The following is a 16,823-nucleotide window of genomic DNA, read 5'->3' on the forward strand; positions in this document are numbered from 1 at the left end:
TCAAGAGTCTTCTCCAACACCACAGTTCGAAAGCATCAATTCTTCAGTGCTCAGCTTTCTTCACAGTCCAACTCTCACATCCATACATGACCACTAGAAAAACCATAGGCTTGACTAGATGGACCTTTGTTGGCAGGGTAATGTCTCTGCTTTTTAATATGCTATCTAACTAAGTTGGTCATAACTTTCCTTCCTAGGAGTAAGCATCTTTTAATTTCATGGCTGCAATCACCATCTGCAGTGATTTTGGAGCCCCCAAAAATAAAGTCTGACACTATTTCCACTGTTTCCCCATCTATTTGCCATGAAGTGACGGGACCAGATGCCATGATCTTAGTTTTCTGAATGTTGAGCTTTAAGCCAACTTTTTCACTTGCCTCTTTCACTTTCATCAAGAGATTCTTTAGTTCTTCTTCACTTTCTGCCATAAGGGTGGTATCATCTGCATATCTGAGGTTATTGATATTTCTCCCAGCAATCTTGATTCCAACTTATGCTTCTTCCAGCCCAGTGTTTCTCATGATGTACTCTGCATATAAGTTAAATAAGCAGGGTGACAGTATATAGCCTTGATGTACTCCTTTTCCTATTTGGAACCAGTCTGTTGTTCCATGTCCAGTTCTAACTGTTGCTTCCTGACCTGCATACAGGTTTCTCAAGAGGCGGGTCAGGTGGTCTGATATTCCCATCTCTTTCAGAATATTCCACAGTTTATTGTGATCCACACAACCAGCTTGAACATCTGGAAATTCATGGTTCACGTATTGCTGAAGCCTGGCTTGGAGAATTTTGAGCATTACTTTACTAGCGTGTGAGATAACTGCAATTGTGTGGTAGTTTGAGCATTCTTTGGCATTGCCTTTCTTTGGGCAATATTCATTAGGTAACATTAATTAATTATTAATACTCATTAATTAATATGAATTAATATTAATAATTATTGAATTGATATTTGTATATGATGAGTGGGTTATTTTGTTAACAAATTCTTTGAACCTGAGATGAAAGTGAAAACTTTTGGCAAAACAAACACAAATTTACAGTGACCTATGATAACCAAAATGTTAAGATTTTTAACAGTATATGTCTTGTGACATGTTTTACTTTTCTTTGTAAGACTTCTTTTTTTTTTCCTTAAGATTTCACCCCAGTTTGAATACATATCCAAAATCCACTATTCTATTTTGCCATGTTTGAAATAGTACTTCTCATATTCCTCTGAGCGGCCTAGCAAAACAGCCCTGGTCCCCTGAGAGGCCCTGGACTGTGAGAGAATACATTTCTCTCCTTCTGAATCACCAAGTTTGTGCTAATTTGTTTGGCAACCTTAAGAAATCAAGGTTGCCTAAAATGTCCTAAGTAAGATGCCATTTATGACATCTTTCATTTAAAAAAATTTTTTTTTGTTAGTTTTGGCCGCATCGGGTCTTTGTTGCTCGGAATTGACTTTCTGTATTGTGGTGAGCAGGGCCTGCTCTAGTTGCGGCGTGCGGGCTTTTTATGGGAATGCCTTCTTCTGTTGCAGAGCTTTGGCTCTAAGGCATGCCGGGCTCAGTAGTTGTGCTCCGGCTTGCTTACTTTCCCTGTAGCATGAATTCCCTGGGACCAGGGATGGACCCTGTTTCACCTGCATTGGCAGGTGGATTCTTAAGCACTGGATCACCAGGGAAGTCCCCATCTTTCAGTTTTTAATTGAAAGATTTTTAAGTTGATTAAATAAAATTGATTTTAGACTTTGAAGTGATTTCCTAAATTTTGCAGAATCTTAGGTAAGGTGCAAATAGTATATATGCATAGGAGCTGTAAAGGAAAAAGCTTACAGTAAATCCAACAGATAGAAGGTCAACTTGTGGAAATTTTGGTATCCAGGATTTTCTTTCTATATATCTGCCTTAACACACACACACACACACACACACACACACACACAGACACATACACACTTGGTTTGAATGATATTACACCATCCATAAGCATCCATTAAACCCCACACCATACTGCAGCCAGCACCTCCTGGCTGACCTTCTGCCATCTGTTCTGCCCAGACCTGCAGAAATCCAGACACCTGGGTTTGCATTCTATTAGAGAAGGTGTAGACAAGAGTTGTGCATGGTGCTTCTGACCAGCAGGGGTGTCACTGGCCTGCACAAGCATTTCATAGGCTTCTTGGAGGACAGAAAATTGTGCAGTGCCTCAGGCTGGCATAGCCCCATCTCCATGCCTTGCAGTGCAGCACAGGCATTTCTTGAGCCAATAAGAGGACAGTGAACATGTGCAGAGGCTCAGGTGAGCCCAGGACTCCACCTTGTGCCTCTGCTTTTGGCAACAATGATCCTGGGTCCTGAGCTACAGTAGAAAATCTCAGGATTCTCAGGCAGTCGGTAACATAATTTTCAGCCTTTTCAGGATGGCAAGAACAGTGCCAGGACCCCCTGGTGGAGTTAGACGTTTGGGGTGGCTCTGCAGAACGAAGGAGGCTTGCTGGGTCTTCCAGGCCTGCGCAAGACAGTGCTCATCCTTGGAGGGAACTTGCTCACATCCTAGAGGCTCAGCCAACCTAGGGATGTCCTCCACTAAACCCCCCACCAACAGGGTACCTCAGTGGTGGACAAGGAACATTTCAGGGGGCTAGTCTCACGAGAGGATACCGAGTGGTAAAGCCTTGGTGTACATGTCTGAATTTGGGGGAAATATCTGTAGTGGTCTCTAGTGAATGGGACCCTCCTCCTGAACAGAGAAAGTGTATTTGATGTTATACAATGACCACTATGGAAATAATCCATCATAAGACTCATAGTAAATATAGTGATGAAAACAACAGCAATGATAGGGTGCTGGTCACAGTGACATTAATGTAATGATAATAACAAACCCAAGGGGATGGGCGATTAGAGCACAGACTCCTCAGAGTAAATGACTAGGTACTCACACCTAGTCCTTGTGGGGTATTTTAGACCTGGACTCTTAGTTTTTCACACAGGAAATTATGCCTTAAAGCAAATGCAGGCAGCCTGCTGGCATAAGAAATCAACCAGGCCCAAGGCATTGGTGAACTTGCTGTAAGGCGTGTCCAGGCAGGATGGTTCATGCCTTTAGTTCCTGGTCCCCCCGCCCCCGAAAGTAGACAGGCATGCTCAATTTCGGGGTCACCTTGAATTTCTGTGTGTAACTTCTATTTTAGAAGAGCAGGGCTTGAAAGGGAAGATCGAGAACCAAGGTCTGGAATAAGGCCACCGGGACAGAGTCAAGCTCTAAAGATGTTTAGTCCTTGGTCAGTTTACTTAAACTCATAGTGATCCTTCCAAGTAGGGCCCTGTTGCTTCCCTTTGCCTGGGTCTACAGGACTTTGTCATGGCTCTCTCTTGCCAGCATTTTAGAGCCACTAACTCTTGGAGAACTTGAGCAGAGGAGTTTTAGAGACAAAAGAATTATTAGGAAAATGTCCCATTTTCTATGACTCTGGTCCTATTCATTTTCTGTATTTTTAAAAAATACTTAGTTGGCTGCACCAGCTTTTAGTTGCGACATGCGGGATCTTTTTTTAAGTTGCTTAAAAAGATCCCACTTAAAAAGTTCCCAGAGCAGGGATTGAACCCAGGCCCCCTGCAATGGCATCATGGAGTCTTAGCTACTGGACCTTCAGGGAAGTCCCTGATCCTGTTCGTTTTCACTGAGGGAACAGAGATAGTTCCAGAGCCCTGCAGAGCCTCTGACAGCCACTTCACCTATGTCAGCCTTCACCTGACCTGGTATATGGTTCATATGATCAGAAGCGATGATTCCAAGGTCAGGTGACTTTCCATGAGGCTCCTTCTCTATGTGTAGGTCCTGGGAATTTTGTCTTGGGTACAGGATTCTCTCGAGCTCTCATGTTCTCTAAACTTAACCAGGTTTGTTTTTTTTTAATTATTTATTTGTTTATTTTGGCTGTGCTGGGTCTTCATTGCTTTGAGGGCTCTTCTCAGGCCGCGGTGAGTGGGGGCCACTCTTCATTGCGGTGCTTGGACTTATTGCGGTGGCTTCTCTTGTTGCAGAGCACGGGCTCTAGGGCACGCGGACTTCATAGTCCTGGCTCATGGGCTCAGGAGTTGCGGTCCCCCCTCCAGAGTGTAGGTTCAGGAGTTGTGGTGCACAGGCTCAGCCGCTCTGCAGCGTGTGAGATCCTCCCGGACCAGGAATCGAACCTGCGTCTCCTGCATTAGCAGATGGACTCTCCACCACTGAGCCACCAGGGAAGTCCCTTCCTGTGCTTTTATAAGTTTGTTCTGTTACCTGGGGAGATGTGGTTCAAGAAAGAATAAAGCAGCAGAGGAGAACAACAGAAGTTCCTGTGCGTGAGCAGATGGCGTGATGTCCCTCAGCAGCACACTAGGGCCAGTGGGATGTCTTTGTTTGGATAATGAGGACATTTAATACTTTGTCAGGGATATCCAGGGTCATGGAGGTCCCATGAGAGCAGAATGGTCTTCCAGGGAGGTCAGGGAGTCCTGGTTACGCTGCTTGCTCCGTTCTTCAGTGATGGGAATAGGCAGTTTGAATGGAAATGATTGTCAAATGGGAACATAAGCTACGCTTATATTGACAATAGAATGGAAGATTACCAACAGCTGTCCTTCTGTTTTAGTTAAAGTGACTTAGGCTAGTTTGAGGAACCCATGGTTTTAAAGAGTGACTGGGCCTCTTTTCTGTGAACCCTCTCGAGACTCCAGGAACTAGTCAGTGCCTCCTCTCCGGTTCTGAGCTCCCCTGGGGCTCCCATCAGCTCGTGGAACTTACCACCTCGTATGTTAGTTTGCTGGACATGGGTCTGTCTTGACAACTAAAATGGCACTTCCACCCCTCAAGCTGAGCAGGAAGGTGAGCCATTTGTTCATTTCCATTCAGCATCTCCTTTCCAAATGAAGAAGTGCACGGCAGTGAAGTAGCAGTGCGTACAAAGCCCAGACTTCAGATCTGAGTTGTGCCTCTTGATTCTGGGACTCCCTGGAGGTAAGGGGCAAGAGCAGTGACCACAGTGTATCTCAGATGCTCCTCTGTTTATCAGTTTCAGATGTTACAGGACAGGAGACTTGGATAGAAAACTTGTTTTAAAAATTCATTTTGTTTGCTGAGGATTTCCTAGTATGAAGCATTAGAGTGGGCACAGAGCTCTGATTTTATACATATTCTATGTGATTAGAATCAACTTGGTTCTGGAAACATTGACTAAGATGAAGGCTACTTCTAGCTCTGCTATTATAGTGTTCCAAGTATTCCTATAAAACTGAGTATGAATCTAATACCAGTTTCTATGATTGAACAACTCACATGGTGTGTGTGTGTGTGTATGTGTGTGTGTGTGTGTGTGTGTGTTTGTTCATGCACACACGTGCAGCATGAAAAGGTGAAACTATTTCTTATTCCACACAAAGCCCAAACCCAAATGTATAAGTAAACCTTAGGTAACTGACAGTGAGAATTCACTAGTTTGATAGAATATAGAGACTGAAGATGGTGCAGCTCTGAACGCCCAACAATGTCAGTGAGGAGAGAGAAGGGAGGATGATAATTACAATTTGCCATTGTAACTGCAAAGATTCTAATGAGCAATTTATGTATATTGATGTAATGAGTGAATTGTGTGATTTATGAGGCAAAGAAAGCTTTCCTGAGGAAGTCATTTTTCACCTGAGTGTCTGAGTAAAGGGTAACAATATTGACTAAGATCTAGCATATTAAATGAAGATCAGTTTTGGACAGAAAGTAACCTATTGAAATAAAGGTAAGTTACTTTTGAGGTATCTATCAGAAATCCATTTAGAGAAGACCTAACCCTTGTGGCTCAGCTGGTAGAAAATCCTCCTGCAGTGCGGGAGACCTGGGTTCGATCCCTGGGTTGGGAAGATCCCCCGGAGAAGGGAAAGGCTACCCACTCCAGTATTCTGACCTGGAGAATTCCATGGACTGTATAGTACATGGGGTCACAAAGAGTTGGAAACAACTGAGCAATTTTCACCAATAAACTTCAGCAAGAAGTTCAAGTTGGAAACATAGTGTAGAGTTTTTCTTAGACAGGCTTCACTCAGGTAAGCTGAAACCATACTGAATATTGGAAACAGAGTGGATCTACTGCAGGTAACTGGTTGCACAGGGCCTGACAGGTCGAAAGGGCACAGAGACTAAAAACCAGAGGACAGAGTTCCTACCTCCAGGTCACAAGGATGAATGATGATCAGAGATCTTTGGAGTTGACTCTGGCATCTTTTTTTTTTTTTTTTTTTGGCCACACTGTGCAGCTTGTGGGATTTTGGTTCCTGAACAAGGTCTTGAACATGGACCACAGCACTAAAAGCCCCAAAGTCCCAACCGCTAGGTCATCAGGAAACTCCTGACCCTGGTATCTTTATGAAGAGAAGAGTGACTAAGAGGCGTCTAAGAGGTCACTTGTCTCAGTAGACAAGTCTCAGTAGACAAGTCCCAATGGTGTGATGAAGGCTGAAGATGTTTCTATAGATTAGGAAGCAACTAGGGTGACAGAAAACATATAGTACCTTTCAAGTCATTTGGTGAGGAAAGGGAGAAAAGAGAAAAGGAGAGAAGGGAGAGACAAAGTCTAGGTAAATTTAGATTCTCAAAGGCAGTTAGTTTTATCCGAGCCTGTTGATCAGGCACTGCTGGGAAAGCCAGAACCGGAGACCATTCCTCTGATTCCTACAGGTCACGTCCTCAACCTGTTGCAGTTTTCAGAAATGAGCCATAAAGATAAGTGATAATACCAGAATATTGTCCAAAAAAAGTTTATTTCTCAAAGCCTTTTACAAATTGTCTTGCCCCAGGAAAGTTTGTTTTACCACTTTCTCTCCTATGTATTAATATATCTTTCATAGGAAGCAAGCTTAACCCAGGAGATGAGGGAATTCTCTAGAGCAGAGCTGAGGGATTTTGCCTTCTTCTGCTTTGAAGGGGTATGATGTCAGTCTTCTAGGATGAAAATGGCCTATGAGATAGGTTTTGCTCTGCTTGAAATCTGGGACTCCATATTTTGGCAAAACAGGATAAAGGCAAGCCTCAATTTGCTCCAAAGAGCAAGGATCCCAGGAGAGATTCTGGAAAGTGCCCACTTTTTTTTTTTTTGCAGCTGCTTTCAACTTTTTGTTCAATCTAACTTCTCATTTGAGCTGCTAAAAACTGTTCCATCTTTAGTGTTGACCTTGTTCTGTGCTCATCCAGCAGTTTTCTACGGACGTGCTGAGAACACAAGACGAAATGAGAAGTCTGACTAGAGGAGTAACTAAGTCTGTAACTGTGTGATCTTGAACTTGGACTGCTTCACCTATAATGAGGGTGTTGAATTAGATAACCTCTAGGGAGCTGACTGCTTGAATAGACCATGATTTAATCAGCCCTCACTGCAAGTGGCCAGAAAGAGGATGCTACTCAGTCTGGCCAGCTTAAATTTGGATGAGGTCCAAATCTTTAGGGAACTCAATGTTCTAGATCAGACAGGGAACAGGAGACATTCTAAATAATTCCTCTGTATAAAGGAGAGAGAGGAGGAGGATGTGTCAGGGGTGCTGCTGGGGAGGTCACAGTTGGTGTCCAGCAAGGGGTCCATTTACCACAGAGTTGAGTCTCCTCACATTGCAAATAGCAGAATCTCAGTGGAGACAGCCCCAGGTCACATGTCTGGTAGAAGCCAGGAGTATAACCTTGGAACCCAATTCATTGACTTGCTCTTCAACCTTTCCATTCTACCTCTTTTATTAATTAGTTTACTCACTTTATCCATCAATAAAGTAACTAACAGCCCCTACGTGAGGAAGGGGGATGCAAAGCAAACAACACAGAGAGCTTCCTTCCCCGCCCCCAACTCCTCCCCAGAAGCTTGCCGCCTAGAAAGGGTATTTCCTGCAGCATCAGAGACTGGACTGACAACTTCAGAGAATCCCGATGTGGACGTCAAGGAGAAAAGATCCAGAGAGGTTTGCTGCACTGAGATCAAAGCCAGAGTGTCTTCTCCTCTTTCATTTCTGTAGCTGCTGCTTAGCTTTTAATTATTGACTCTTTTTTCTGCAGCAAAATGGTGTCAGTTCAGCTCTGCAGCCCCCAATCTTATCTTCAAAGGAGAGGCATTCAACTTCACAGCGACCATCCATTTTCAGACAGCGTATCTGTCTTTGAAGGCTTCTTGGGGCTAGAAAGCAAAGGAAGCAATTAGTCTTTAGTTACCTAGTACTTAATGCTTAGAATTCCCTGTCACCCGAATTCCAAGGAGATTCGGAGTGTGAATCTAGCTATCAGATAAAGCAGATGTGACCTAAACAGCTGTGTCTGAACTCACATCTCTGGTTCAGTATGTACAGTGTCCTTCCATTGTATTCAATTAGGAAAAATAAAAAAGAGTTCCCTCTGCTATTGTCTTTATTGGACGGATACAAACAGAATGTTTCTTCCTGGGGGGAGACGATATACTTTTGAATTCCAATGAACAATCTTTTCTAAGAAGTGGTTTTTTTTCTTGTCTCCAAAATAATAGTCTCTGATAAATAACAAAGATAAAGCTTGTGCTATTTACATTATAGGCAAATTGGTACTTTGGCATATGGTTGTGGAATTTCACACTTTTGGTATAAAGATTGAAAGAAACATAATGCACTAGCTTGCTCCATAAATACCATCAACGGAATAATGTCTTTACCAGCAACCTTAGGGCAGCTGAGGCAATGTGTGCTCATTCAGAACAAAGAGACTAAGCTGAAAAGAGTAAAATGTTTTAAGAGAGGAATGATCAAAAAAATATTCTCTGGAAAAATAATTGAAAGAGCTGACAGTTATTCTCAAAAGGACCTTATATGCTTGCAAAGCAACTCTGGGAGGGATGTGTGCATATTAGCTGTCACGCATCTCAGACATTACCATGTTGAAAGCTTGTTGATGCCCAAGGTAGGACTAACCAATGGGGAAAAAAAATGCCCAGAACTTAGATTTCTGCTCAGAGTAAAGGGAAACATTTTCAGTAGTCCAAAGTTGAACTCAGGGTATTGTGAGTTATAGATCACTGAAAATTATCAAGCACCAGAGCAGTCAATTGATGTGTCATATGTTTACATTGAATTGGGGCAAAGAATAACAATAATAATGATAAGAACAATGAGAACTGAACAATAATAATAGTTAACTCCATCAAGTGCGCCTGGTACCTTTAAGCAGTGTATATAGAGACTGTCCCCAAGAAGTCATTTTCACCTTCCATCTGTTAGTAAGTAGTAGAACCCCTGAGTTTTACCTGGCTGCTCAGGGAAGATCCCCTGGAGAAGCAAATGGCAACCCACTCCAGTACTCTTGCCTGGAAAATTCCGTGGGCTACAGTCCATGGGATCGCAAAGAGTCAGACACGACTGAGCGACTTCACTGTCACTTTTACTTTTCAGATCCTTAGCTAAAGACTACTGTTTCTGGTTTTCTATTTCCATCTGGCCTCGTGAATGAGTTTGACCAATGAAATAGGACTGGAGTGATACGAGCTGTTTCTGTGTAATCTTTTACTCAATCTTTATTCCTTCCTTTTAGAACATCTTAGAATCAGTGACATAGTCATCTGTTTAGGATGGCAAGATTGACCTTCCTCCCTGGTCCCAGCATGGCTTACCTGATGGAGAAGAGCCTTCTTCCCAACCCACTCTACCTATTTTGGAACTTTTACATGAGAGAGAAATAAACTCCCTTTTTTCTATTACTCTAGTTTAAGGGTTTATTTTTTGTTTTTTTCTTTTTAATTAAAACCAGTTAGCCTCTACTCTAATTAATACAATAAAATGTCTTAATCTTGAAAAAAAAAGCCCTATTGTTATTATTTTTTCCATTTATAGGAAATAAATTGAAGCACAGAGTTCATAAATCTTATGAGGACTGGAGCTGAGATCGGCCTCAGATCTGTTGGCATTATAGTCTATGTTCATCACCTCTTTTATTAATCATTAAACCCACTTGCAATGCTGAGATTCTGTGTGATTGTTGTTGTGGTGGTGGCCCTAGACTGCTCCTTATTGAGAAGCAGGCATGTCTGAGCTGAGTTTTGGAAACAAGAAGCTCTTACACATCTTCTAGAGTTGATTCGAATCAGCTGGAGTCTGGATGGAAGGAGATGGAGAGGACAGCTTAAAACTTGTTTCCTTAGCCTGGATCCATTGTCTGACTTCACCCCGACCCCCATCCCCACCCCTGGCACCCCAAGAAAGAGGCCGAAGTTAAGAAACTGACTTTACAAGAGATGCTTTGAAACATGAGGGCAATGTTCCTCAGCTCTGTTCTTTATTTCTAGTCCTGCGGGTTTTCCAAATTTTCAAAAATGCAATGCAAACAGCGAACTTCTAGGAAGCCTTTCCTGTTCCCCCCAGTTGGAAACAAACTTCTGCTTCTGTGGCTTCTCTTTTACTTTTCTTCTTCATGGCACTTGTGAGCACTGTTTTGTATCATAGTTATTTGTGATATATTTGCATTCTAAACTTATTGCATGCTTATTTGATATTATGGGCAACCTATTTTTGACCAACACAGAAATAATAGACTAATAAACAGTAAGTAAATTTAGAGCAAAGGCCACATTCTAATGTTCACCTCCACTTTACCTCCTTCTGTTGCAGTCCCTAAAACGATTTCTCATTAGTGGTAACACACATTCAGTAGATGTTAGAACAGGGGAGCTTGGCATGCTGCAGTTCATGGGGTTGCAAAGAGTCAGACAGGACTGAGCAACTGGACAACAAAAAACTACAGGTACTGAGGCCAGATTGTGGAGTAAGTGTAGCAATTCAGAAACCGTGAAGAAGAAATAGATAGGATGCTGTATGATATATGGAGAACCCCATGAGGAAAGGCTTCATAACAGAAGGACTGAAGGATGGTTGAGAAGGGAATGAACATAAAAGTTGATTAGGGATGACGTCTTGGCTGTATTGAGTAAAAAGAACCCATTTCTAAGGACCCAAGGGCTTCAAAGAAAACTAATCAAGGTGTTAGTGCTTTAAAGGATATAATTTTCCATCAGTGTGTAAGAGCCAGAAAAAAGGTCCAAGGTAATCTAGAATTAGGAGATTTGCACCAGTTAGTTAGACTTGAAAAAATAGACTAAGGACCATCATAAGTTTTGTTTCTCTTAGGCTACAGAGGCTATATTTCTCTAAATTAACAAGTTCTCTTGGAGTTTGTCTCTAACATTTTCTCTCATTTTAAAGCAATCACTTTGTCATACTTTGCAGTTAGGTCAAAGATTATAGGAGGAAAGAGATTTAAACATAAAGAGAACTCTGAACCCCTTTGTAGAGCTTTTAGGGAAATTAACGAGATACTCTTCTGGTTGAAGGTGGCCTGGATCAGTGTGGCCACATTGATTTGTGTCTAAGTTTAGGAAAAGATTTCCTGTAACTGGTTTGTTCTGGGACGTTTTCAGGACATAGGGCTGAGTCATGTACTCTTCTGAAAGCTGAGCTTTCTTCTCAAAAGATAGATCCTGAAAAGACTGTCATCCTTACATCAATAAAGATTTCCCACTTACCTGAGAAAATCTGAGCAAGAAGAATCATGGCAGCAAACATTAAGAAGAAGGTTTTCATGGCTCCAGGCATCAGTGGAGAGAGGATGAAGGAGATACAGTGGCAGGAATCTAGCTGCTTTATCGAGGGAAATTGATTAAAACAAGTTCTACAGCTCTGAAACAGTGGGACGTCAATTTTGGTTTGTAGTGTTCATTAACAGTGAACTATTTTCCATGCTCCACTGAATAATATGTGGGCTGCTGGGTCAGGTTTTACCTAAGTAAACCCTTAGGAGAGAGTACCTTATCTTCTGTCTTCCTACCTGGAACGCTGTCTTCTACATCTCTGTTTAGATTTCTCCTATGTTCCCTAAACCCCTTCTCAAGTCCTACCACTTCCATAGCGTCCATAACTACCACTCCTTTCATCCGTATCTAAGATTTTACATGCAGTTTGCTTTTGTAAGATTCACTCAGCCATTATTGATTGGCACCTGGTATATATCTTTTACAAATTACACTCTATGAAAAAAAATCTATCTCCTCATTTGTATTATAAACTCCATAAGGGAAAATAACTTTCTTCTCATCTTCTTTCTTCCCATTCATTCCTTACAACAGTGTTTTTAACAATAGGTGTTCAAAATATGTATATTTGACTTATTGGTTATTAGCTGGCTGGTTAGAGGAACCCATGAATAATCAAGCAATCAGTACGAGAACTGTCATGAAATGTTCAAAGTTTTTACACATGTAAAATATTATTATTAAGGGTAATAATGTTAGTATTACATATGCCCATAGTTTATATTTTATGGGAATAGTATTCATTCAGCAAATATGTATTGAACAGTAAATACCATGTGTATTTGTATGTTACTAAGAAATTTGAGTTTTATCCTAAAATCAAAGGAAAGTCATCAAAGGGTTTTAAGTAAGGGCGTTGTCCAAAAGATTTGAAATGAAATGAGATATAAAGGGTTTTATAAAACATTAAGGGAAGAATAAACATTTCTATAGAGAAATGGACTAAAGACATGAAAGAGCAATTAAAGGAAAGTGAAATTGTGAAAGTAGTGTCCAACTCTTTGGAGTTCCCATGATCTATACAGTCCATGGAATTCTCTCAGCCAGAATACTGGAGTGGGTAGCCATTCCCTTGTTCAGGGGATCTTCCCAACCCATGGATTGAAGCTGGGTCTCCCACATTGCAGGCAGATTCTCTACCAGCTGAGCCACAAGGGAATCCCAAGAATACTGGAGTGGGTAGCCTATCCCTTCTCCAGTGGATCTTCCCGACCCAGGAATCAAACTGGGGTCTCCTGCATTGCAGGTGGATTCTTCATTGACTGAGCTATCAGGAAGCCCAATTTATAAAGGAAGAAACGTGAAAAAAATCAAATGAGTTCCATTTCTAATAAACTGAAATGAGCTCCTAACAGATGATCGTTTCCATTGATAACAAGTGAAAGTCTGGAGGGAAAAAACAACCTACCTGAAGGATATGAAAGTTACAATAAACACAGACATGTTTTGGAGAAAAGTCAAACTTGGAAAAATGGACCAAAATGGAATGAGTTCTTTGATTGCAATGTGGCATGAAGCAGTTAAAGCTCCAAAAGTAAATACATAAAAATAATCTGCCACCTTGCTAAACTTAGGACAGACAGAAGGACAGAATCAAAGTTACTTGCAGCTGGGGAGTTCCCTGGTGGTTCAGTGGTCCACTCTTTCAATGCAGAGGACGTGGGTTCAGTGTCTGGTTGAGGAAATAAGATCCTACCAGCAGTGTGCTCAAAAAGAATAAGAAAATAAGAGCATTCTGGAGGCTTGAAAGAGGGCAGGTATTCCCATGCACGGTTACAAGCCCAATACCAGCTGTGTGGGCTTTTTATTTCTCGATAAAGAAGTGTTCCCAGCCTGAACTTGCCTTCTGTTGCTGAGTAGAGGTCAAAAGACTACACACACGACTGCCATTACCAGCAAAATAATAGAAAATGTTATTAACAACTGTATGCCTAAACATTCAACTACTTACATAAAATAGGGATGTTATTATTAATCAAAAGATGACTTTGAAAGGGCATCTTTTCACTCCAAAGTACAGGATGAGCTCCAAATACTCAAAAAAAGGTTTAGTTGGTGCTTCATTTTTAGTTTCTAAAGGTAGAAAATAAGTTTATTGATTTGATATCTTTCTTCTTTCTAAATATAGGCATTTGAAACTATAATTTTTTTTCCACTAAGCATTGGTTTAGCTGCATCCCGTAAGTTTTGTGTTTTTTGTTTTTTGTTTACATTTTCATTCACCTTGAAATATTTTCTAATTTTTCTTATGATTTTTTTTCTTTGGCTCATTATTTATTTGGGGGGGGCTGTGGTTTAATTTTAACACATTTGCGACTTTCCTAAGTGTGCTTCTGTTATTCCCTTATGGTTGGAGAGCATATTTTCTATGATTTCAACTCTTTATTGAGGATGTTTTATGCCTAACATATGGCCAGTCCTCGAGAATACTTCATGTGAACTCGAGAGAATCTATGTTTTGCTGTTGTTGGATAGGCTGGGTCATAGATGAGGTCTCCTGGGGTTTACTTTTTATAAAAATGTTCTTTTGTCTCTAGTAGCCGGTTTGTCTTCGAGTCTGTTTTGTCTGCTTTTAGTAGAACCATTAGAGCTCTCTTTTGGTGACTGCATGCATGGTATATCTGTCCTCACCCTTTTCCTCTCTGTGGTCCACGAGAATCACACCCATGTCTCTGCCCAATATCCTGAGGGCAGCTCCTCAGCGTGTTCTGTTCTTGTCCTACCGTCAGAGGTGGCCCCAGCCACAGCTCTTTTCAGGCGTGAGCACTAGGGGGTGACGTGTCTAGTTCTCCAGGTAGCCTTCCTTGAATTCAGTCTCTTAAGCATTGATGTGAACGTGATATTTTCCTCACCTTTCCCCGTGAGAGGCTGAGCGAAGTCACAGTCACAGCACCACAGAGAAAGCCTGCCCCTGCCTTCTCTAATTTTCTTTTATACCCTCAGGTAGGTACAAGGCTAAGGGTTTCCGAACATACTTTGAGGTCCGCCTCTATACTCTCCTTACCTTTGCAGTTTAGCACCTCAGTCAGGAATGTGGAAGTTAATGATACTTAGTGTTTTGTCCTCTGCCTTTTGGGAATTTGAGCCAAACTGATCCGTCTTGCTCTGCAGCACCATCGTTTCCTTGCAGTTATTGTGAGAGGGCTTTGAGGTGGAACCCAGAACCAGGAAAGGGTAATAGCCATTTAGCATAAGGCCTACAAAAGCTACAGCTTCAGAATTGATGGAGTTCAATCCTTGCTAACCAGGAGCATTTTGTAGACCAACTCAAGTGGGGACACTGTAGGAGAGAGTCAGCCCCAGGGTCTCTATTCCTTGCCACTTCTCTCTGCCCCATCCATCACCTAGAACCTTCCTCTTCAGAAGATTCAGCCGAAACCAATAATCAGAGATCTCCATAATTTACTGAGGAATCAACGGACACTTATCTGAGGCATCTGCTTGACATCTGAAAGGGCTGACTTTTCAAGTAACAAGAAGCTAGTGTGAGCTGAGACTATATTATTCTGTAGGAAGGACGGGGTGTCTCAGGGAAAAAGAGGTAACTGAATAGAGACGTTCTAAAAGGAGCACAGTATGGAAGAGAGGAGAGAGCAAGAGGAAGAAGGGAAATTTGTGAATGGATGAGCGTTTATGAGAGGTGCCCTCTGAGACCATAAGCCATCTGACTCTGGATGCTGTTTAAGGTAATGATTAAGGTAATAGCAGGGCACAGCCATGGGTCCACCACTCCATAGGACTCTGAGACATGTACATGATTTCTGTAAAAGAGCATTAGTTCGGATCCAGAATACTTTCAGTTTTTGGAGTCAAGCAGTATGGGGTGTGGGATGAGTAAGGAGTACCCTGGCTTTGTGATGTTCTGTGAGTCATCAGCTGCACGCTCACTGTGGAAATCAGGGGAGAAGGACCATCCTCTGGCAGATGGTGACTCACCCAGATTTTTAGGACCAGATCCTCCACTTGCCACTTCCCTGAATTTTTTCCCGTGAAAATGAAGGAAACACTGTAGAGGCCCACAAGCATTCTGTCTTAGATCCCTTCTGGAGAACAACTGATCAAATGTAAATAGTCAGGCTCTGTTGTCTGATCTGTTTACATTCATGTCAGACATGAAATGGTTCCCACACCAGAAGCTTGAAGAAATAATTTAATTTAGACCGCTGGTGATAAAGTGCTGGAAGAACTGAACTTGTAGAATGGGAACAGTGAGGCAACCCTAATATTAGCCACAGCTGAAGTACCTCTCTGCCAGATGGTTGGAGGGAAAACAAGAGGCTCTGGTGTGAGCTCAGGAGCAAGGACGAGATGGTGGGAGCTCGGCCTGAAGTAGGACTTCTGTTGAGGGAGGCGAGGATTGAGAAGCTGAAACCAAGAGAGACAGTGAGGGAGGGAAACCCTGAGTTCTCCTGTTCTCTTATCCACCACTCCTGCCAGGCACTTGCAATAGACTGATACCAGCCAGAAAACCCAGAAAGCTTAGAGACTACTTTGCAGACAATATGCCGGTTATATAGAGCAAAGTAGGAAAAAAGACAGGCGTGGATCTGAGCACAGAAAGACCAATGAGGCCATGGTCCTCTCAAATGTGGAGCAACATATTCACATATTAAAACTGAGTGAGCAAGTTTGAGTAGGGCCAATCATTTTGACCTTTATTTTGTGAACTGCAAATTTTTTCATAAGGCAGAGTTATAGAGTCAACCATTTATGCATAGCCCATGTTGAACATTTAAAATTAATTCGTAGCATTTCATCCATTGGCAGGAAGAGAAGGGCTTCCTTGGTGCCTCAGAAGGTAAAGAATCTGCCTGCAATACTGGAGATCTGGGTTCGATTCCTGAGTTGGGACAATCCCCTGGAAGAGGGCATGGCAACCCACTCCAGTATTCTTGCCTGGAGAATTCCATGGACAGAGGAGCCTAGCAGGCTACATACAGCCCATGGGATCGCAAGAAAAGAGAAACATAAAACTGGTGTCCTGGACCTTAGCTGAGCAGATGTGAGATGTTTTTTAAAAATACACATCATACACTCTCTAACACCTGTTGTCTTGGGTCTTCTTAATTATCGCCATGCTGAGTGGTGTGAGGTGTGTGTCTAAGTTGCACTTCCCTGAGGAGCAGTGCTGTTAATCATCTTTTCAAGTCCCTGTTGGCCATTTTAATGCCACGTAGATGGACCTTGAACATATTATGCTAAGTGAGATCATCAAAAAAAGACA

The 16,823-nt window shown here is 42.0% G+C and overlaps 2 protein-coding genes across 2 annotated transcripts in view; one reads left to right on the forward strand and one right to left on the reverse strand.

Moving 5' to 3' along the window:
- The window catches only part of LOC136176660 (beta-defensin 103A-like), a 174,784-nt gene that overhangs the window by 101,503 nt on the left and 56,458 nt on the right, over positions 1-16,823 (forward strand). The window lies entirely within an intron of this gene.
- LOC136176359 (beta-defensin 107A-like) lies at positions 8,034-11,603 on the reverse strand. Its single transcript, XM_065946522.1, has 2 exons — positions 11,534-11,603; positions 8,034-8,173 (listed from the first exon to the last, which is right to left on the reverse strand). The coding sequence occupies exons 1-2, from the start codon at positions 11,601-11,603 to the stop codon at positions 8,034-8,036; spliced, it is 210 nt and encodes a 69-aa protein (XP_065802594.1).

Source organism: Muntiacus reevesi, chromosome 10 (genome assembly GCF_963930625.1).
Source record: "Muntiacus reevesi chromosome 10, mMunRee1.1, whole genome shotgun sequence".
Lineage (NCBI taxonomy): Eukaryota > Metazoa > Chordata > Mammalia > Artiodactyla > Cervidae > Muntiacus > Muntiacus reevesi.

Excerpts from the sequence above, each read along its gene's own strand:
- LOC136176359 (XM_065946522.1), bottom strand. The coding sequence starts at position 11,603 with ATGCCTGGAGCCATGAAAACCTTCTTCTTAATGTTTGCTGCCATGATT. Across the intron at positions 8,174-11,533 it reads TCTTGCTCAGATTTTCTCAG|CCCCAAGAAGCCTTCAAAGA; the intron begins GTAAGTGGGAAA and ends TTTGCTTTCTAG.